The sequence below is a fragment of the Pan paniscus genome, chromosome 7 (genome assembly GCF_029289425.2).
Source record: "Pan paniscus chromosome 7, NHGRI_mPanPan1-v2.0_pri, whole genome shotgun sequence".
Taxonomy (NCBI): domain Eukaryota; kingdom Metazoa; phylum Chordata; class Mammalia; order Primates; family Hominidae; genus Pan; species Pan paniscus.
Genome location: NC_073256.2, coordinates 116,794,026 through 116,818,298, shown reverse-complemented (window position 1 = coordinate 116,818,298; position 24,273 = coordinate 116,794,026). Strand labels below are relative to the sequence as shown.

At 34.8% G+C, this 24,273-nt stretch overlaps 1 protein-coding gene across 5 annotated transcripts in view; it reads right to left on the bottom strand.

Annotated features, from left to right (window-relative positions):
• The window catches only part of VPS13B (vacuolar protein sorting 13 homolog B), an 868,795-nt gene that overhangs the window by 414,328 nt on the left and 430,194 nt on the right, over window positions 1–24,273 (bottom strand). For all 5 annotated transcript variants that reach the window (XM_055116771.2, XM_063606452.1, XM_057303059.2 and 2 more), the window contains exon 24: window positions 3,578–3,798. In XM_055116771.2, coding sequence (XP_054972746.2) covers window positions 3,578–3,798 — 221 coding nt within the window. The remainder of the gene's footprint in view (window positions 1–3,577; window positions 3,799–24,273) is intronic.

Genomic DNA, 24,273 nt, shown 5'->3' with positions numbered 1-24,273 from the left:
CTTCATTCCTAAAGATCTAATTTTTCATCCAGTATCATTTTCCTTCACCCTGAAGAATTTCCTTTAGCATTTCTTGTAGAATAGAGCAGCTGATGACAAACTTTCTTAGCTTTTCTTCATCTAAAAATGGGTTTATTTCTCTTTCATTTCTGTGGGGTATCTTCACTAGGTTAACAGTTCTTTTATGTTAGCACTTCCAAAATATTGTTCCAATGTCTTCTGTCTCTTGTGGTTTCTAATGAGAAATCTACTCTAATTCAAATCATTATTTGCTTATATGGAATGTGTCTTTTCCTATATCTGCTGTCAAAATTGTCAAAATTTTAAAAAATTTATTTTTCGTTTTCAATATTTTAATCACACTGTGTCCAAATGTTTGTTACTTTGGGTTTATCCTGTTTGGGATTAGGTGAACTTCTTGGATGTGTAAAGACTATCTCTTTCCCCAAATTTGCAAAGTTTTCTGTAATTATTTCCTCTTTTTTTTTTTCTATCCCAATCCTTTTATCCTCTCCTTCTGAAACTCCAAGTAGTACACAATATTCGACTTTTCTATTCTACAATCATTGATGCTCTGTTCACTTTTTAAAAAAACTTTTTTCCTTTCTTTTTCAAATTCAGTAATTTCTACTGATCTATGTTCAAGTTTAGTAACTCTTTCTTCTATCATCTCCAAGCTATCTTTAAACCCACATAATATGGTTTTCTTCCTTCAGGTACTGTATTTTTTAGTTCTAAATTCCATTTGATTATTTTTATACTTTTTATTCCTCAATTGAGATTTATTGCCTTTTCATTCAGTATGCTTTCCTTTGCACCTCATAAAAATTTCTAAAAGCTGCCTTAAAGTCATTTTGCAATTCAATTATTTTAAAACAAGTTGAGAACATGCATTTATGTGGGGGTAGTCAATTGTTTGTTTTTGAATTTTTCCTAGAGTATATAGGAATAATCAGTAGGAAAGATAGGCTGAGGGAGCTTATACTGCCATGCTAAGAGATATCTTATGTTTTCCTTTTTAACAACTTCTGTGATAAAGTGTCTAAAGAAGCTGAATCTGTTCCTCTACATTCTATCAGGCAGAGCTGCCATAACAAAGTACCATAAACTGGGTGGCTTAAAACAACAGAAACATATTGTCTCAAAGTTCTTGGAGGCTACAGTCCAAAATCAAGGTATCAGTAGGGCCATGCAACCTCTGAGATTCTGAGTACAATCCTTCCTTGGCTCTCTGCCTAGCTTCTTCTGGTGGGAACTATCCATCTTGGGTGCTCCTTGGCTTACAGCTCCACTACTTCAATCTTTGCTTCCATGTTCACATGACAATCTCCATGTGTATCTTTACATCATCTTCCCTTTGTATGTGTCTATGTCCAAATTTTTCTATTTTATAGGGATACCAGTCACATTGGGTCACCCTAATGACTTCATTTTAACTTACTTCTGTTACAAACCTATAACCAAATAAGGTTATATCTGAGATACACAAGGTTAGAACTTCAACATATATTTTTGCGGGGACACAATTCAATCCATAACAGTTTCCTTTCCTTTTAAAAACACTTTAAAGCAACCATTAGCAGCAGCACTCAAAGAGTAATCTCAAAGAAAATAGTCATTTCATAATTACTTTCTTCTATATCACTATGGGTATAATAGAAAGGCAAATAGCCATTAAACTGAAATATTTAGTGTCATTCAAAAGTATTCACTACTGATTCTAAAATAAATGACCTTATGGCATGGTGCTCACACCATGTAATCCCGGCACTTTGAGAGGCTGAAGCAGAAGGATCGCTTGAAGCCAGGAGTTCAAGATCATCCCAGACAACAAAGCGAGACCCTGTTCTACAAAAAAATAAAAATGAAATAAATTAGCTGGTCATGGTGGCATGTGCCTATAGTCCCAGCTACTCAGAAGGTTCAAATGGGACGACTGCTTGAACCTAGGAGTTTGAGGCTGCATAAGCTGTGATTGCACCACTGCACTTCAGCCTGGGGGACCAAGTAAGACCCTGTGTCAAAAAAAAAAAAAAAAAAAAGGAAAGAAAGAAAACATGAAATAATGTTTACTGTAGTGGAAGATGAGTTCTTAAGTTTTTATGACAGTGTTCTTTTAATAAAGCTGCCTTGTCATAATTCCAATTAAATGCATTTTTATAATAAGACTCTTACCAATATATTATTAGGTCTAATCTTTTCAAATATAAAAGTTAAATCAAACAGTATAGTATATAGTAGGGAGAAGGAGGCAAGAAGAAAAGAAAGGATGAGGATGGTTTCAAAAAAGATGCTCTATAAAATATGGAATGCAAGCTGATAGTCCAAAGAGAAGTATCACTTGATATAGGGGAGGAAACGGAGTAGGGAAGCACACAAACAAAAATATAGTTAATTGTCACGTGATAGTAAAATGTAAAACATTTAACATTTATGATTAATACTGCTTCATAAAAAGTGAATTAAAACAAAACAAAAAATTTTAAGAGAAAGAGTCTTGCTTTATTGCCCAGGCTGGAGTGCAGTGGCTATTCCCAGGTGCAATCATAGCACACTACAGCCTCTAACTTCTGGGCTCAAGGATCCTCCTGCCTCAGCCTCCTGAGTAGCTGGGACTATAGGCATGTGCCATCAAGCTCAACTAACTTGAACCTACTTAAAAAAGTACTCTTTAAAAATTGGCTTATAACAATTAATATAACAAATATAACAAATAATGTTTTTAAAAAATAATATTTAAATTTTTTTTAATATTTCTTTTTAAAAATAATATTTTTAAAAAGAAAAAGATTTCAGGTGTCATAGACCAATCATGCTGTATCTTGTAATTTTACAGTTTAATATGAATTCACATCACCTGGGTTTGCACAAATAATTAGTTGCATACAATTTAACCCTTGTTTATTTACCCTCAAATAGACTAACCATCATTCTGAGCAAACTATTGCAAGGACAGAAAACCAAACACTGCATGTTCTCACTCACAGGTGAGAATTGAACAATGAGAACACTTGGACACAGGGTGGGGAACATCACACACTCAGGCCTGTCGTGGGCTGGGGGGGTCGGGGGATAGCATTAGGAGATATACCTAATGTAAATGATGAGTTAACGGGCGCAGCACGCCAACAAGGCACATGTATACATATGTGACAAATCTGCACGTTGTGCACATGTATCCTAGAAGTTAAAGTATAATAATAAAAAATTGCATGATAAGCAAAGAAGTTCTGAGTGAGAATCTGAATGAAAATTACACTTGATCAGTTCAACAGACTCTTCCAGTCTGACAGTAAAATAGTTCTTCAGTGTTTAAAAACATTACATCTGCAACTGATTTCATTCCATCAGCCAAAAGATACATTTGTACTGCCACCATTACATTTTCAGAAGAGTTTAAATTACACAACTTGAGAGAGCTTCAAAGCAATTCTTAATCTAACCACCCTGATCTTGATGGCCAAGTTAAAAATAATTTAGGATACTCAAGAGAAGAGAAACCCTTCAACAAAATGGATAACAATTGCTTTTAAATCACATTACTTTAAATTTCCTTTCATAAATCAAATGTACCAACCTGGGGATTAGAGCATTTTATCTCTAGTGACTCTAGGTCAACATGGAGACAGACAACAAATGAATGTCGTGTATCAGGTCCCGTAGCAAGCAGTTTTTGAGACGTGACAGCTAGAGTGGAGGTGCAACCCATAGGTTCCACTAGGCAAAGTGTCACTTGTTTTCCAAGAAGGGTATATATGCTGAAATTATGCAAGCTGATCGTCCAAGGAAAAGCATCACCTGATATAGGGGATAAAAGGGAATAGGGAAGCACACAAACAAAAAGACAATTAATTTTCACTTGATAGTAAAATGTAAAACATTTAACATTTATGACTAATACTGCATCATAAAAAGTGAATATAGTATTCCTGAGACCACGGTGCTAAACAATTTACATGCTACTTAAAATTCTGTCAGTAATTATATACACTATAAACAGTACATTAACAGAAATTAAATATATGGGATAAAAATAAAAATAAAAGTTCTAACTTCTTCTTCCCTTACCCTAGTTGGTTGTATTGTGAAACTGTTGGGGACGTATGCAAACCCTGGAGGCCAGAGAAAACAGATCACATTACATAAATGTGATCTGATACCTTGATTTTGGACTGTAGCCTCCAAGAACTTTGAGACAATATGTTTCTGTTGTTTTAAGCCACCCAGTTTATGGTACTTTGTTATGGCAGCTCTGCCTGATAGAATGTAGAGGAACAGATTCAACTTGAATCCTGATTTTATCTATGGTACTGAAAATGACCATAGATCTTGCCATGGAATGAGACAGGAAAAGAATAAACAATCTAATATGGTCTGTTGGATCACCTGCATCAGAATCATGTGGGATGCTGGTTTAAAATACAGGTTCCTAGGACTTTAGACCTTCTTAATCAAAATCTCTGATGGTACGACCAAGCATGAATTTTGATATGTTCCTTAGATTATTCTTACATTTGAGTTATTTTTAAATAAAATGCACTTGATAAAAAATTGGCATTCATAAATTTCAGGATTAAAAGCAAAATTCCCTTTTTATACTTTGAGCTTTTACTAACTTATCTCAGGTAAAATTAATTTATTAATATAAACATTTGAGATAAAGCCATTTATTTCTTGTAAATATAGGAAAGTAATTTTTGAACTCTTAAAAAGTCCATTTAGTATTAGAATATTTTTAAACATTTATTATGGTGATATCAATTTTATATCATTTGTATTTTGGACTTTACAATTCTACTAGTGCTTCTCAGTACAGAGAGTATAACACGAACATCATTTTTAGTAATTTAATTATTTTAGAACAAATTGAGGACATTTATTTTCTAATTAGAGAGGTAATAGATGCCATACTGCAGATAAATTGGGAAACATATAAAGAAGAAAATATCAAAACCATTCATAATTTACCTTCTATTTTGCCACCCCCAATAATAAATAATATTAACACTTAGTTATATTTCCTTCATATATATTTTTTCCCCTATGGGTGATGGATGTGCCAAGGCAGAGATGAGATCAGAGATCACACTGCACTCATAGTCTTCCCTTGTTTTTTCACTGAAGAAAAAATACCAAGTGAATTACTAGGTAGATCATACTACAAATATTTTAGAGGAGTCTAAATATATATTCAATATTCAGTAGGTACCAGAAGATACATTCTTATAAGTTTGAACATTAAAAATGTCTTGACCAAATATAGTTAATAAAATTATTATAAAATTAGAAACTTTGAAAGTGAGACTTGCATAATAAAATAAACCTAGCAACATAGTTCACAATAACTTGACTGGAAACAATGATAACTGCATAATAATATGTGGTCAGCACTATGGTACTTTGCCTGTCTTAAGATTTAAAATATTTTTCCCCCTAGGAAGAATGACAAACTAAATCATCTGTAACTAATTCTAAAATTATTTTAAAACCTACATCAAATTCCATGCTATTTAAAAAATAAAGGCTCTGCCAAATTTGTCTTAAAATATTTTGGACTGAGTTCAGATTATATATTTTAAAGCTGGTAGTGAGCTATATATATTTTTTCAAACCCTATTTTATCCAAGAAATGCTAAATGGTGGTTATGCTGGATGGAAGGGCACCAGATTAAAATTTGTTAAATTTTTAAAAATCCCAAATAACGTTGGTACTATCACAGTTATATTTCTGCATCTTCTTTGGAATCAGATTAGGAAATTGAAATTGGGCATATCATACCCTAACTCCTAAAAAAAAAAAAAAAAAAAAAAAAAACCTTTCAAGGTACTACACTTCATGTCCATTTATTTAGCATACAGATTGTTTTAAAAAGCACACTATACCTAGAAGATGAAATTTTAACATGCAATGACAAAAATTCCACAATTTCCCACTGTGAGAAAAATTCAGAAAACACATTAACTGCACAAGTATTCCTTTCACACACACACACCAGAATGAAAACAACTTATCTACTTATAATACTGGCAAAATAATGTTCTGGGCACTCCATAAAATATGTTCAGACATCCATGACTGGCCAGAACCACATACTATTCTGAGAACTTCATATAGCTTTCTATCAATCTGGGCTGACCTTCAAGATTAAGATTTTTATTTTACTTGGAAAGTTGTAATGCTATAATCTAAGTCTTTCATTTTAGAGAAAATATTGCCGGCAGAATTAAAAAATTTTCAAACAACATGTCTAAAGAATAAGAAAAAAAGAACAAGGCAGGAAGATTGAGAATCTCATTTGTATGTGAATTTGTTACCCCTCTATATTATCATTAGAGAAAAGAATACAAACAAAACAATTCTCAAGAAAATGATGACCAAACACTGATGTAATTCAGACCAAATAATGTGAAAGAAAGTGAATATGACAGAAAGCTTCGGGACAAAATGAATAAATAAAGAACAACCAGTGAGACTATGCGTTACATGTGTCAACGCCAAGGGGTGGAGCAGGGAGGAGGTCCCCAAAGGAACATATTAAACTTACAAATGAGTGAAACTTAAAAAGAAAATTACAGGGGATTTCTTTATATTGTATCACATGTTGCTGATATCATACCATGCTATAATCAAAAGATTATGGTTTACATGACACAAAAATAATTTTAATAATATAGATATAAAAAACGTTTTCGTCAATGTTGCGGTTAGTGAACAGTGACTATTTATACAAATCCTTATCACAGAAATATAATTTATGACCCTGAATCTTTTTGGGTAGGAATCAATATTCTGGAAAGATAATCAGTCTTTTCCTTTCAAAAAACACTCTACTACACTACAGGAAAAAGTGTATGTACTTGAGGCCAGTTTGAATCACCTTACAAATATCTATTTAGCAGATGTGGAAAGAATGCTGGTCAATATTGGAGATACTTTCCTCAGTTTTCTTTGTTTTCATTACCTTAGTCACTGAATGTTTGTCAAAAGAAACAACAACAAAAATGCCTTCCTCTTCTCCCAGTTTTTTCTCTTACATTCAAAAAACCAGTATGACTCAGGCAGGTTTGTATTTCAAATATGAACTAGTATAACCAGGAACATTCTACCACCTATTGTGAGTGTAACACTCGAGAGAAAGATGTACGACAAACATAAATAGGCCAAAATTGCTGAGAGTGTTTGTTACTCCAAACTAGTTAGCATTTAACTTATTTAAAGACAGTTAAGGCCTGGAGCGGTGGCTCATGCCTGTAATACCAACACTTTGGGAGGCCGAAGTGGGCAGATCACCTGAGGTCGAGAGTTCAAGACCAGCCTGACCAACATGGAGAAACCCTGTCTCTACTAAAAATACAAAAAAATTAGCCAGACATGGTGGTGCACGCCTGTAATCCCAGCTACTTGGGAGGCTGAGGCAGGAGAATTGCTTAAACTCGGGAGGCGGAGGCTCCAGTGAACCCAGATCATGCCACTGCACTCCAGCCTGGGCAACAAGAGCGAAACTCCATCTTAAAATAAAATAAAATAGACAGTTAAGATAAAGTGTTTATTAATTCTAAGTGATGTTAATTTAAGTAACAGGTACTTTAAAGAAAATCAAGACATTATAAATTATATCTAGTCCATCTTCATAGAAGAGGAAGACAGTTGAAAGGCATAGAAAGAAAGGAAATGAAAATGAGCAACCTTCAGTTTTATTTGCTCTGTAACTAAAATTCTACATTTGGAATACTGTTTTGTGTTAGGAATTGTGAAATGAACTGCATGTACAAAATGTAATAATAATGATAATAGTATTAAGAGATAATTGATTTCAAATTTGTGAAAAACATTTTACATATAGAAATCTATGTTACTAATAAAACTATTATTTACTTCTGAAAGTCACTACTGGATTAATCATGACTTGTTTGTCAACATTTCATTATTCATAAAGAAATATAATACTCTAAGATTCTCTAAAACATTATTTCAACGGTAAACAATGCAAAACTAGAATAATCACTGCTTTTAAAAGAAGAAGGGACTGAAAAGAATAGCATTGCCCTTCCAACAACAAAGGTATTAGTAGTTACCCTATAGTTTTGCTAAAAATGTGAATATTATAACAGTGTGTGACTTAGGGTAAATTGGTATTGAAGACTCCTACTACTCTCTATAAGACAAGATCCTATCGGTAACATCAGTGCCATGGGATGGATAGCTGTCTTGGTCAGCATAGGCTGTTATAACACAATACCATAGACTAGTGGCTTAAACAATAGATATTCATCTCTAAGAGCTCTGGGAGTTCTAGTATCAAGGTGCTGGCAGATCTGGTTCCTGGTAAGAACACTCTTTGAGGCTGGAAAACAATTAGATAACCTTCTTGCCGTGTTCTCACATGACCAAGAGAGAGGAAGCTCTGGTATTTCTTCCTCTTCTTCTTAAGGTACTAATCCCACTGGCTCCAACCTCATGATGTCACAGAAACCTAATTACATCCTAAATGCCCCACCTCATAAACATCACATTGGATGTTAAGGGCTCAACATATGAATTTGAGGGAACACAAATATTCAATCCTTAACATTAATATAGGTATAGCTAAAATGGGTATCTGGGCATATAAGAAAGGAACAAAGAAGTCAGGTATGTGAAAATCTTACAGATCTGTAAACTATCAGTGAAAGATGATAGCTAAAGTTTAGGAAAGCTGTACATAGGAAGAATACCTGTATTTAAGAGAAAGGCAGAGGAAAGGGAAAAAAAGCCCATGAAGAACGTTCAGAAAGAATGGCCAAGATCCACAGAAAACCAAAAGAGAGTGGTTATCCAGAAGTTAGGAAGGTATTTAAGAAGGAATCAACCAATGATGTCAAGAATAAAAAAAAAGTTCTAATCGATTTGACAACCAAAAGGTTTGTTATCTTGATTGGACAAGATGAAAAGATATCTTGATATTCTTACATGCCACCACGGAGAAAATAAAGAGTTTATAAGCAAGTTCTCTAAAAACACAGTGCATAGCATACAGTACATAAAAGGAAGAGATGGAGGGAGGGAGGGAGGGAGGAAGGGAGAGTTAGGAAAGGAAGGAAGGAAGTTGGAAGGAAGGAAGGAAGGGAGGGAGGGGAATGAATGAGTAAAAACGGCTGGGTCTTAAGCATTGGCAGCAGTATAAAGATTGCTTCTAGTAAGGCAGATTCTTTTGTTGAACCAGTATTCTGAGCTAAAATTATGTGACCTCATTCTAGGATCTAGGGACAGAGCACTGAGCAATACATACTCATTGTTTTCATAGAGCTTGCATTCTAGTGGTAGAAAGAAAGATAACCAACTATTAACTGATATTTAGTTTATGTCAATGTTGATAAAAGCTCTGGAGAACAATTAGCAGAGTAATGGGACACTAGCTGATGGTGGTGTCATTTTAAAATAGGATACTCCAGTAAGGCCTTTCTGAAAAAGTGTAATTCTTCAGAGAGTGAGCTGTGGGACTATTTGGAAGAGAAACATTCTAGGAGAATTGCAAAGGCTCTTTATTAGGAATGTGATGGGTCTGGATGAGAAATTGTCAATGCTTTCACTGACTTCCATTAAAGTAATATGAATGTTGCCTGTTAAGTAGGGAAAACAATTAGATAACCTTAAAGAAATTGGTAAAAAAAAAATTTATCTAGCTACTATAAGGAATGCAAAGACATTAAATAAGTTAGAAAAGCTTGCAAGATCATTAATGAAAGTCACAAGTAATTTTCCTAAATATTGCCAGGAATGTAAGAAGAAAAGCTCAGATGTCAAAGAGTTGGAATGATTCAAAGCTGAACTTCATTTCATGAAAATGAAAATCTGAGAGAGTATGTAATCATACATTTGTGCCATTTATTGCACAAACTGTCTACCACACTCACAGTTGTCTTAAGTATAAAGCAGTCACCAGTAATTCTTTCTGCATAGGTCATAATGCATTGCATTTCCTTACTCGTAATGGGGCCAATCTAAGGAGATAGTGAAATGCAATCATTTCCAGGCTAAATATTAAAAAAAAAAAACTAGTAACACATGAAGTAGCTTGAGAAAAGAAGAGGATTTGGGTTAGACTTGCAGTTATGGCCAAATAAGGAGGTTTTTTAAAATCCTCTTTCCAAAAATAAACTGCAAAGCTAGATACAGTTGATACAACATTTAACAAAAAACACAACCATTTCAGCACTCTGGGATTGAAAGAAAGAGAAAAGCATTTATGCTTGAAGAACTGTTGAACTTAGGATACGAAGAGTGAGAATCTGTGATGTTCTTGCATGAAGTCATTTCTATCTCTACCACAGAGGAGGTTCCACTAGCACAACTATGAGGACTGGTGGCATTGCTGCCATGATCAAAGAGAGGTCACTTGATTTGGAGTGGTGAACAATGTCCACACTCAGCAACACTATCAGTGGAAACTGATAACACTACCAAGGAAGAAAAAAAAAAACAAAACAGTCAACCAATAATTTTATATCCACCAAAACTATCCTTCAAAACTAAAAGTGAAACAAAGATGTTCTCTCGTAAACAAGCACTCAGATTATTCAATGGTGGCAGACCTTCCTTACCAGAAATACCTTGTCCTGCAATCTTTCAGGTGTTAACTCCAATGTACAGAAAGAAACGAAGAGCACTGGGTATGACAAATATGTGGGTTATATGAAAGACTCTACAGATATAGTATTCGTCATTTCTTCTCTTAAGTACTTGAAAATGCTACTGAATATATACAACAATAATTATAACACTGTAACTGTAACATTGGGTTATATTATATGTAGATATATGTGTCAATACGGGGGATAAAGATTAGATATAAATTAGAACAAATTTTCCATAATTTACCAGAATTAATTTAGGAGTTTAACTGAGGTAGAATGTAAATTCAAATCATAATACAGCTCCGAGAGCCACCATTAAAAATACACATAGTACAAAAATGAATAGAGAAAATTAAATGGTACACTAAAATACAGATATAAAGCACATAAAGTAGTAAAAGGGGAACAGAGTAACAAAAAAGACAGGAACAACAGACAACAAATAGCAAATTACCAAGTGAGTTCAAATATATTATTATTACACTAAATGGAAATGTTAAAAGCCCCATTTAAAAATCAGAGATTGTCAGACTGCATTAAATAGCAAGATTAACAAAATACTGTTTAAACTAGAAACACTTTCATTCAAAACCAAAAGTAAGTTTAAAGTAAAAAGCTGGAAAAAGGTATACTATTAAACCACAACCATAAGAAAGCTGAAGTAGCTATAATTAATAACAGATAAAAACTGATTTAAGACAAGAAGTATTACACAGACAGATATTGCATAATAATAAACAGGGTCAACTTTTTAGTAAAACCTAACAACTATAGGTACATATACATCTAACAACAGAATCTCAAAATACATCATGAGCTACATAACAATGTTTCACTTAATGACAGACTGCATACACAATGGTGGTCCCATATGATTCTAATACCATACTTCTATTGTGCCTTTTCTATGTTTAGATATGTCTGAGATAAAATAAAAAATACTTACCATTATTAACAATTAATACTTACCAAAACTTACAATTGCCTACAGTATTCAGTACAGTTCCATTCTGTACAGGTTTGTAGCCTAAGAGCAATATGTTATACCACAGATGGGCTATAGCCTAAATATAGAGTAGGCTATGTTATCTAGTTTTGTATATGTATATTCTATGATGTTTGCACAAGAAAATTGCATAATGACGCATTTCTCAGAACATATTGTTAAGTGACTCATGACTGTACATGAACCAAAAACTGACAGAATTTAAATGCTAAAATAGACAACTAAAAAATAACACTTGAAGATTTCAATACCCTGCTCTCCATAATTGATAGAATAATTAGACAGAAACTCAATAAGGTGATAGAAGAAATGAACAGGATTATCAACCAACTCAACGTAACTGGCATATATATTAATAGAATGCTGCAGCCAAGAATTGCAGAATACACATTCAAGTGCCTACGCAACAATCTCCCAAACAGACCATATGCTAGACGTTAAAAAAAGTCTTAATAAATTTAAAAGAATGACCATCATACAAAGTATATTATCTGACCACAATGGACTTAAATGTTAGACCTAAGACCATAAAAACCCTAGAAGAAAACCTAGGCAATACCATTCAGGACATGGGCATGGGCATGGGCAAGGACTTCATGACTAAAACACCAAAAGCAATGGCAACAAAAGACAAAATTGACAAATGGGATCTAATTAAACTAAAGAGCTTCTGCACTGCAAAAGAAACTACCATCAGAGTGAACAGGCAACCTACAAAATGGGAGAAAATTTTTGCAATCTACTCATCTGACAAAGGGCTAATATCCAGAATCTACAATGAACTCAAACAAATTTACAAGAAAAAAACAAACAACCCCATCAACAAGTGGGTGAAGGATATGAACAGACACTTCTCAAAAGAAGACATTTATGCAGCCAAAAGACACATGAAAACATGCTCATCATCACTGGCCATCAGAGAAGTGCAAATCAAAACCACAATGAGATACCATCTCACACCAGTTAGAATGGCAATCATTAAAAAGTCAGGAAACAACAGGTGCTGGAGAGGATGTGGAGAAATAAGAACACTTTTACACTGTTGGTGGGACTGTAAACTAGTTCAACCATTGTGGAAGTCAGTGTGGCGATTCCTCAGGGATCAAGAACTAGAAATACCATTTGACCCAGCCATCCCATTACTGGGTATATACCCAAAGGATTATAAATCATGCTGCTATAAAGACACAGGCACATGTATGTTTATAGCGGCACTATTCGCAATAGCAAAGACTTGGAACGAACCGAAATGTCCAACAACGATAGACTGGATTAAGAAAATGTGGCACATATACACCATGGAATACTATGCAGCCATAAAAAATGATGAGTTCATGTCCTTTGTAGGGACATGGATGAAGCTGGAAACCATCATTCTCAGCAAACTGTCACAAGGACAAAAAACCAAACACCGCATGTTCTCACTCATAGGTGGGAATTGAACAATGAGAACACATGGACACAGGAAGGGGAACATCACACACCAGGGCCTGTTGTGGGGTTGGGGGGAGGGGGGAGGGATAGCATTGGGAGATATAACTAATGTTAAATGACCAGTTAATGGGTGCAGCACACCAACATGGCACATGTATACATATGTAACAAACCTGCACGTTGTGCACATGTACCCTAAAACTTAAAGTATATATATAAAAAAAAGAAATCAGCAACAAAAAGAAATCTATGAAATTGTAAAATATTTGGAAGTTAAACAACATATTTCTAAATAACCCAGGGCCCAAAGAAGAAATCATAAGGAAAATAACAGAACACTTTAAAGAAAATAAAAAATGTAAACATATCACAATTTCTGGGATGCAGCTTCAGTAGTGGTTAAAAAGATATTTATAGCATTAAATGCCCACATCATACAGGAATAAATTTCTCAAATCAATAATCTAAGTTTTAGCGTTAAGATGAGAAATAATAAGACAAAACTAAACACAAAGCTATTAAAAAAAGAAAATAGTAAAGATTGGAGCTGAAATCAATGAAATGAAAAAGAAAAATGATAGAAAAAATCAACGAAATTAAAAATTATTTCTAACAGATTATCAAACTGACAATCCTTTAGCTTAACCCAGAAAAAAGGGATAAGTCACAATTACCAGAATGAGGAATGAGAGAATATCACTATTAACTCACCAAAAATAAAAGAGATTAAAAGGGAATGTTAAGAACAGCTTTATGCCAACAAATTAGATAACTCAAGATGAATACATAACTGTCTAGAAAGATACAAATTACCGGCTGGGCGCAGTGTCTCATGCCTGTAATCCCAGCACTTAGGGCGGCCAAAGCGGGCAGACCATCTAGTCAGGAGTTCAAGACCAGCCTGGTCAATAAGGTGAAACCCCAACTCTACTAAAAATAAAAATGTTAGCTGGGCATGTTGGTGGGCGCCTGTGATGGTGGCTACTCAGGAGGCTGAGGCGGGAGAATGGCTTGAACCTGGGAGGCAGAGATTGCAGTGAGCTGAAATCACACCACTGCACTCCAGCCTGGGCGACAGAGCGAGATTCTGTCTCAAAAGAAAAAAAAAAAAAAAGAAAGATACAACTTACCATAACTGACTAAAGAAGGAAGAAAATCTGTATAGACCTATAACAAAGAAATTAAATTATTAATTTAAAAACTTTCCATCAAAAAAGTTCTACCAATTCCACATGGCTTCACTGGTAAACTGTATCAAACGTTTAAGGAAAGAATGTCAATCCCTAATACACACTTACAAAAACAGGACAGAATGAAAGACTTCCCAACTCATTCTTTGAGGCTAGCATTAACTTGATATGAAAAGCAGACAAAGTCACTACAAGAAATCTACAGACTAAAACCCCTCAATAAGCATGGATACAGAAATCCTTTAAAAATTTAGCAAATCATATCCAGCTCCATATAAAGAGGATAACACCCTATGACCAAATGGGATACATTTGAGAAATACTAGGTTCACATGATTATTAATTATACATAAGAATTATATAGAATTGTTTAATACACAATAGTAACAGCATAAAGTATAGAAACCACATGATGTCAATATATTCAAAAAACTATTTCATAAAATCAACAAGCAATTCATGATTTTTTAAAAGGTTTCAATAAAATGGCTGGTGCGGTGGCTCACACCTGTAATCCCAGCACTTGAGGAGGCCAAGGTGGGCAGATCACTTGAGGTCAGGAGTTTAAAACAAACCTGGCCAAGATGGTGAAACCCTGTCTCTACTAAAAATACAAAAATTAGCTGGGCATAGTGGTGCACGCCTGTAATCCCAGCTACTCAGGAGGCTGAGGCACGAGAATCACTTGAACCCAGGAGGCAGAGGTTGCAGTGAGCCGAGATTGTGCCACTACACTCCAGTCTGGGAGATAGAGTGAGACTCTGCCTCAAAAAAATAAATAAATTCAAGGTCTCAATAAACTAGGAATAAAATGGATCATTCTCAAAATGATGATGGGCATCTCTGAAAAACCCACAGCTATGCTAACCCTAACAAATCGATCACAAGAATGTAGAACGGTATAACCACTTAGAAAGTGATTTGGGAGTTTCTTGAACTGTTCAACATAAATTTACCATTCAACCCAAAAATTCCACTCTAAAGACTCTATCAATGATCAGTTACAACATTTGTCCATACAAATACATGTACCTAAATGTACATAACAGCATTATTCACTGTAGGCAAAAAGTAGAAGTACATATCAACTGGTGAATTGATAAAATGTAGCATAATCATACAATGGAATGCTCCTCAGCAATAAAAAGGAACACTACTGATACATGCTACACCATGGAAGAACACCAAAATGTTACACTAAGTGAAAGAAGCCAGATGCAAAAGACTATATATTGTATGATTCCAGTGTATTAAAATGTCCAGAAAAGGCAAATTTATAGGGACAGAAAGCAGATCAGGGTTGCCTAGGGCTGTAGGTAGGAGCAGGGATCAATTACAAATGGACACAAGAAAACTTTTGGGATAATGGAAATGTTCTAAAACTGTATTATGATGATGGTTATACATCTTAATAAATTTAATGTTACATTATATAAATTACACTTCAGTAAGAGCTGGCTGTTTAAGTGTGTGAAACCTCCCCAACCCTTCCTCTCTTCCTCCTGCTCCAGCCATGTGAAGTGCTGGCTCTCCCTTTGTCTTCTGCCATAATTGTAAGTTTCCTGAGGCCTCCCCAGAAGCCAAGCAGATGCCACCATGCTTCCTGTACAGCCTGCAGAACTGTGAGCAAATTAAACCTCTTTTCTTTATAAATTACCCAGTCTCAGGTATTTCTTTATAGCAATGCAAGAACAAACTAATACAAGACCTAATGCAAAACACAAAACTATAAAACTCCTAAAAGATAACAGGAGGAAATCTAGATAACCCTGACTTTTTGATGACTTTTTACACCTAACATCAAATGCTTGATCCATTAAAGAAAGAACTGATAAGCTGGACTTTACTAAAATTAAAAATTTCTGCAAACAAAAACACTCAAGAGAACAAAAAGAAAAGCAAAACTGGGAGAAAATATCTGACAAAACATCTGATAGGGGACTGTTATCCAAAATATACAAAGAAAACTCAACAATTTAAAAAGCCTATTTTTAAAAATGGGCCAAAGACCTTAACAGACCCCTCAACCAAAGACATACAGATGGCAAATAAGCATATGAAAAGATGCTTCACAGAACATGTCATCAGGAAACTAAATTTAAACAGCATTTAGATACCACTACATACCTATCAGAATGGCCAAAATTCAGAACACCAAATGCTAGTGAGTATGTGGAACAACAGGGATTCCCACTCATTGTTGGTGGGAATGCAAAATTGTACGGCCACTTTGAAGACAGTTTGGTGGTATATTACCGAACTAAACATTTTTACCATACGATCTGGCAATCATGCATGTACCTTAGTATTTATCGAAAGAAGCCAAAAACATAGGTTCACACAAAAACCTGCAGATGGAGGTATATAGCGGCTTTATTTAAAATTGCCAACACTTGGAAGCAACCAAGATGCCTATTTACACATGAATGGATAAACTGTAATACATCCAGACAATTAAATATTAGCACAACAGAAATGAGCTATCAGCCAGGTGCAGCTGCTCACACCTGTAATCCCAGTGTTTTAGGAGGCCAAGGTGGGAGGATCACCTAAGACCAGGAGTTAGAGACCACCCTTTGCAACATAGCAAGACCCTGTCTCTACAAAAATTTAAAAACAAAAAAATTTAGTCAGGTGAGGTGGCAAATAGTCCTCCTCAGGAGGATTACTTGAGAACAGGAGTTTGAGGCTGCAGTGAGCTATGATTGTGCCACTACACTCTAGCCTGGGTGACAGAATGAGACCCTGTCTCAAAAAAATAAAAGCTATCAAGCCATAGAAAGACATGGAAGAAGCAAAAATGCATATTACTATGTCAAAGAATCCCATATGAAAAAGTTATATACTGTTTGATGCCAATTATATGACATTCTTAAAAAGGCAAAGCTATGGAGACAGGGAAAATATCAGTGTTTGCAAGGGCTGAGAAATGAGTATGTTGAGCACAGAAGGTTTTGGGGGCAGTAAAAATATTATGCATGATACTATGATGACAGATACATGTCATTATATATTTCTCCAAGTTCACAGAATGTAAAACACCCAGAGTGAGTCCTCTAGCAAACCGCAGATTTTGGGTGACAATTACATATCCCTGTAGGTTCATCAGTTATAACAAATGTACTGAATTGGAGAGGCTGCGCAGGTTTAGGAGCAGGGGATATATGAACTATTTCTGTCTCCTCCTCTCAATTTTGCTATGAAACTCAAACTGCTTTAAAAAAATAAAGTCTAAAAATGTGATCAGGAAAAATATGACAGCATATTAGGCCTGCCATATTGGTTTGGTTTTTAAAATAAGTGTGGTGGGGAGAGGGAGGAGATTGGGAAATGCAAAATTGATAAGCAAGGAATAAATAGGGTAAGTTTCCTTTTCAGCCTTTAAAAGCTATAGAACCCTTAACTAAATAAATGATAAAGAAGGCTGAATGTGAGCTACTTAGAGAAGAATAATGTCTACAGCAATTATATTAAGTACATTTAGGTAGTGCAACAGCTTAATTTTACTAGTAATACATACACGATTGTTCCCAACAAATTTATTTAAAAACAACATCATCAAAAACAAATTGGAAGTTAGTTTCTGAGCTTCCTTTTCTCCCCAAGGAATCCTATTTGCATACACGGTTTGAGGATTAAAGTCAAACACACTAAGTGAAACTGGAAAGAAAATAATTGTAACAGTACATCACCATCTTTCAGAACAAGTGGAAATTATGATTATAAAACTATGACTTAAAAAACCTAAAATAGAACAATACATATAAACCACTAAGGTGAACAAGAACTACATAGAAAAGCAGCCCCTGTGTTTTTCATAGATGCTAAATAATTTTCACATCAGTTTCTATTAAAACTCACTAAATCCAACAACAGCAAAGTTTTAATTTATAAATGATCTCAATATTCCATTTCTGTCAAAATATTTTATAAAAGTCACAGGCAACTCATTCAAAGAAGAAAAAACAAACCTCTCTTAGGCACAGTGTAGAAATCCATCTGCTCAGAGGTGTTGGCTGGATGTAGCAAATTACATCTGCAAGGCTCACTGCAAGTGCTCCCTAATGAAACTCAAGATGTTGATTTTGACCCAAACACCCTACACAGATTGGAGCTGGCTATATTAGAGATCATCTCTCCCTTTCCACAGCAATTGAAATCAGATGACACATTTCAGCAAACAGTTCCTCATTTTGAACTTCAGAAGTCTAAGTTCAGCATAGACAGAGCCTCAAATCTACAGAGAACTTTTTGTTCATCCTATTAATCATCTATGTAATGCTTTCCCCCCCCTTTTTTTTCATTTCGTAAAGACCAGGAATTATTTTTCAATTGTTTATGGATCTTAAGATAAGTTAGAAGGTAACTTTTTAATTTCTTAAGTTCTTCCTCCCTTAGAGTAACCAACCACTATTTACCATGAATAACTTGAAAATTTCATGTGGCCTGAAAATGTACAGTGAGCTCCCCTTTTGTGGCATGTGTTGTGCTAAATAATGGTAATACAGCAACGAACAAGAGATGTATGGCTCCTGCTCTTTTCACCCTAGTAGGGGAATCAGATACTGAAGAAAAATAGTTAAAATTAGGATAAAGTTTGTAAAAGTGATGACTGGAGTACAAAGACAGCACAGAGTTGGAGGGACCTGATAAATGAAATACCCTGAAGCCTGAAGGAGAAGAAGGAGAAAGATGCCTAGAGGACAGATTGGGAAGGATGAAGTCATGTTTGTAGCATATGCTAAGGCACTGTGATAGGACAGTGCTGTGCTTATTCCAAGAACACAGAAAGGTTACTAGGGCTGGAGTTGGGCAAAGCAAGCAGCAGGGAGTGTAGCAGAAAATACAACTGGAGAGGTGGGCAGGGCCAATTCGTATGGGGTCTTGGTCATGTTAAGGACTTTTAAATGTACCCTAAGATTGAAAGGAAGCCATGAAAAGGATTGCACGCAAAAATAACTAAATTACTCTGCATGACAAAAGGAGAGGAATTTCAAATTACTTTGGTCAAGAGATTAAAGAGGAAGAGAAAAGAGCCAAATAAGCACTGTGTTGTACAAACATGTCTAAGAGACTAACAGCCACTTTAAACACCGTTTGATACAGGGTACACCAGTACCACCTCTTCCCTATGGTAGGACATCTTCAGCAAACTCTACTTCATTCTTTAATACTTCTTTGTGAGTGGATTCTATAAGTGAATTAAAGGAAGTGAAGAGTTATAAGCCTATTACGGAGATAGAGTTCCATACAGGGTTCCAGGAACATGGCAGCAGAAGAGACCAAGGAAAGAAAATGTATCTGGGAAACAGCAAAGATTGAAAACCAGGCCATGGAATTTGGAAATCCTACATGGATGTTGAGAACCATAATGGTTTTTACCGAGCACTTACCAGACACTGTTCAAAGTAATGTATATCTCATTTAATCTTTAGTTACCCTAGGAAAAGATATCAATAGCCAGCAATACATAAGATTCAACCAAGGACTATTTATTGCACTACTCTTCCCAATAGCTTGTAAGATATCAACAAGCAAGCACCATATCTGTCTTGTTCAAATCTGTATTCTCTATGTGACTGCCACATGGTAGGTGCTCAATATGTATTTGTTGAATGAATGGGACAAATAAGGGAAATTTAGGAAAATAAAGAAATCCAAAAAAAGGCTGGAGGATTGAGTGGGATAGAGAGGACAGATGGTTGAAGGAAGTATCAGCCTAGGTTTTAGGAATTAAAAGAAAAAAACAGACACCCTTAGAATGCTGTGCCAACTAACTCCCTTACCTGTAAAGTTGTAGATTATGTTTCAAGGTGTACTGGAATCAAATTTATGTCATTTTTACATTCCTCAGTATACTAAAAAAATTTTAAGGTATAAATAAAGAGGTCTCATTTATTATTCTGGTTGCATTCACAATGATAATCCTGAGTAATTTTTTAAATTATTAAATTTTGTACCATATTTTCTGCTTATAAAGTCAGATATTAACAGATGCAATATACCAAAATATTTCCATAAAAAATAAAAGGTTTGAGTATATAATCTTAGTTACATACGAATATGTTCTTTTTCGTCTATTCCATCATGAATCTAAATAATTGGTTTCAAAGAATTGCAAATTTAATAGAAATTTGGAATCCCAGAATGATAAACAAGCAATGCTAAACATAGAGAAAAATAATTTCTCAGGGGTTATGAGGACAAGTAAAAAAAAGATAAAGAAAAAAAATTTTTTTTTCTTTTTAAGACAGAGTCTTGCTCTGTCACCAGGCTGGAGTGTGGTGGCACAATCTTGGCTCACTGCAACCTCTGCCTCCCAGGTTCAAGCGATTCTCCTGCATCAGCCTCCTGAGTAGCTGGGACTACAGGCGCACGCCACCATGCCTGGCTAGTTTTTTGTATTTTAGTAGAGACAGGGTTTCACCACGTTGGCTAGGATGGTCTTGATCTCCTAACCTTGTGATCTGCCCACCTTGGCCTCCTAAATGCTGGGATTACAGGAATGAGCCACCACACGTGGCAGAAAAGAAATTCTTAATTGAACATATGGTCTTCATAACCACCAGAGTCAGATGGTGGGAGTAATATTAAAATTTTAACTAAAAGTCAAAGTTGTTTTCTATAATAGAATATAGACAATGAATCATTAAGTTTCATTTTTGCTTTAGTTATCCTGACTTGGTTTCTGTTTCCTGCACCCAAAGAATATCAAGGTATATATACATTCAGGAACCATCCTTTTTCTCCTGTCATTTCTCAAATAATATTTTTAAACAAATTATTTATTAAATTAGTTCTTCATTTCCTTTTCAGTTCTCAAGCCACCATCACTGACTGTCATTAAAATCATTCTTGCCGGGCACGTTGGCTTATGCCTGTAATCCCAGCACTTTGGGAGGCCAAGAGGGGTGGATCACGAGGTCAAGAAATCAAGATCATCCTGGCCAACATGATGAAACCCCGTCTCTACTGAAAGTACAAAAATTAGCTGGGCATGGTGGCGCGAACCTACAGTCTCAGCTATTCAAGAGGCTGAGGCAGGAGAATTGCTTGAACCCAAGAGGCAGAAGTTGCAGTTAGTGAGCGTGCCACTTCACTCCAGCCTGGTGACAGTACGAGACTCCATCTCAAAGAAAAAAAAAAATCATTCTTCTGAAAATACTGTGATAAAAGAAACCAGTTACCTAAAATTGTGAAACCTTATAGTTTTTAGTCCTTACCTTATTGGCTACATTTATAAATGATCTAATCATTTATACATGATCCAATCTTATGTCTTCCATAAGACTAGTGCCTCACAGTTTTTCCTCACAGTTTTCCTTACTTACCTGACCTTCTATTGGTAGCTTCCATCCCAAATTATTCCTTCCTTACTCATCCCATAACATTACGTTCCCTGCCTTGTTATATGCAGATCCCACTTCATTTGTCACTCTATAAATGACTTCGGATAATCCCATCTTTTTTCATGTTTTCCCTGTGGTCATTTTGTGTCTCTAACTATGATCCCTCTTTAGAGCTCTAGATCCATATATGCAGCAGCTCATCAGATTTATTTACTTAAATGTCCCATGGATACTTCACCATATGGACCAAACTAAATTCATCCATCCCACCATGCACACCAAAAACTGGCCCTCTTTCTTTGTTCCTAACCATAATATTAACTATGTAAATAATGTATATTGACATCTAAGCTAAGAACCACGGAGTTATTCTACAGATTTTTTTCTCTCCTTCCCTATCCATAACTAATCCAGTCATTAAGTTTGGACAGTTTTTGTCAACCTTTTAAATATTTCTCTCTATTCTGTCCCAGTATCTCTTACCACTGCCCTGGTTCTGACAATCATTTCTTCTAAGCTATAATGGCTATCTGGAATATTTAACTAATCTTGACTCCAGGTTTCCTACTTTATCCAATTACCCCCAATCCATCCTCTGTACTTATTAAGAAACATTTACTGAACAAAAATGAGCTAAACATAAAACAATAGTATCAGAGAAGTAGAATGGAAAGGGGTGTAATAGGAGGTGGAATGGATTTAGACATCCTGTATCTGCTTGAACATAAATGATTGAAAGTTATCTACATTTTGAAACCAACAAAATGACAATGAAATGGAAAAAGCATTATAAATCAAAAAGGACTAATAAGAACAAGAGAGGAAATGACTGAAGATGAAATATATCACAAATTTTTTAAAGCTGGAATGTGTGTAAATAGCAAATGACTGAGGACCAGAGAAGGAAGCTATAAAAGAGCAGTCTAATTCATGCCATCAGTCCCAATACTCAAGAAAGATTGAAAAAGATAATACAGGCATGACACTGAAACCAGAAGGGCTGTGTGAAAACTGGAAATGAGTAAGTAAACCTCCAAATCAGTTTTCTATCTGGGTACATGTGTAAAGACAAAGAGTAAATTACTTTTAACACGTATGCATCAAAGGCTTATATCCAAATATTTTTATAAACACCATTTTAAATGCAGAAAAAGGGATAGATTTCTGGTTATTCATAAGAAGTTAATTTCTATAGTTTTTTAAGACCAAAAGAGAATTTAAATATCTTGAAATAATCTCTTTTCCTCAGAGTAGGTTTGGTCAATGAGAATAACCATGTGGTTAAAAAGTTGTTTCTACTTCATGTTTCAATGTTGATTATGCAGTCACTCTATATTCTCTTAGGGAGTATGAAAAATAGACTGGAAATTTCAATTTGATTCAAGCCCTCTCCATCTGGTATGTGATTTTTTTTTAAGTTCAAAATAAATTAAGTTGCCATCTCAGTTCTTGCAAAAAATAAATAAATAAATAAATAAAAATAAAACCACCTGAGAATATAATAGCACCTTATGCTTTAAAGATGGAGACTTCTGCAGTTCCTAAGTCATTCTTGATGTATTTGAAAAACAAGATGAAAATAAAATAATTTTTTAATATGAAAAAGACAAGCAGTAGATGTTGGCAGGAGTTTTGTAGAAATAAGAGAGATTTTAAATGAGTATTGAAGGTATAAAGAATGATGGGCACTATATATCGGTCCTTTTATAAAATCATTTGAAAAGACAGAGGATAATAGTGTCACATCATCTTTAAAAAACATAACTGAGGAATTCTATTTACAGCAACACGATAAATATGTTGAATGATCCCTCTCCTAAAAAAATAAAAATGACTATACTGTATTTTAACAATATTTATGTGACACATACTATAAAATTTATATAATGTTTTACACATATACACATGCATGCACACACACACCAAATGATATCTTCTTAAACTTATTAATGAATTTCCAAAAAGAGTAAAGATAATTAAAGCCAGGGGCTGAGGGAAGCCAGAAACACAGAGGTATGCAAAGTAAATGCCCGAGGCACTTCAAAGTTGGTTAAAATTGAGCATCCGTGTTTACCACTGAACTGAAGTCAAGTTAAGTCTGACTGAAGATAAAGCCTGAAGCTAACTCACAGTGCAGAAAATAATAAAAGATAAAGCTGGCATGCAAATGGCTAGAATATTCATGTACAGGTAAACTAGAATTAAAGTTGTCTGCTCTTCCCTTCTTTATATGATCCTCTCACAAACGCTGCCAGAAAATGAAACCTTCAATAGATGGGTGGGGGGAAAACCCACAACCACAAGGCTGTAGCTTAAATTTTTATTATCTAAGTGGCATAAAAACCTTTTATCAAGAATTTAGTTTCAAATGGTTCTGAACTCATAGTGCCACCAACATGTTGGAAGTAAATTCAAGCCTGTATAGGAGGAATCTTTCAGGCCAGGCTTCAAAACATTTCTACAGAGAAATTTCTAAGGAAAATAAGTAGCACAGAAAAGAAAAGTATAAACAAGGAATATTAGGTATAGTAGGCAAGAGTCAGCAGGAATTAGGCAATCACATAAGTTAAAAGTTTCATGCAGAAAGAGATAAAAGGAAGCCTTGAAAATATTAACAAAGAGTTTTAAATAGAATCAAGATAAAAAGAATATCCTATGTAAAATTTTAAATTCAATAAAA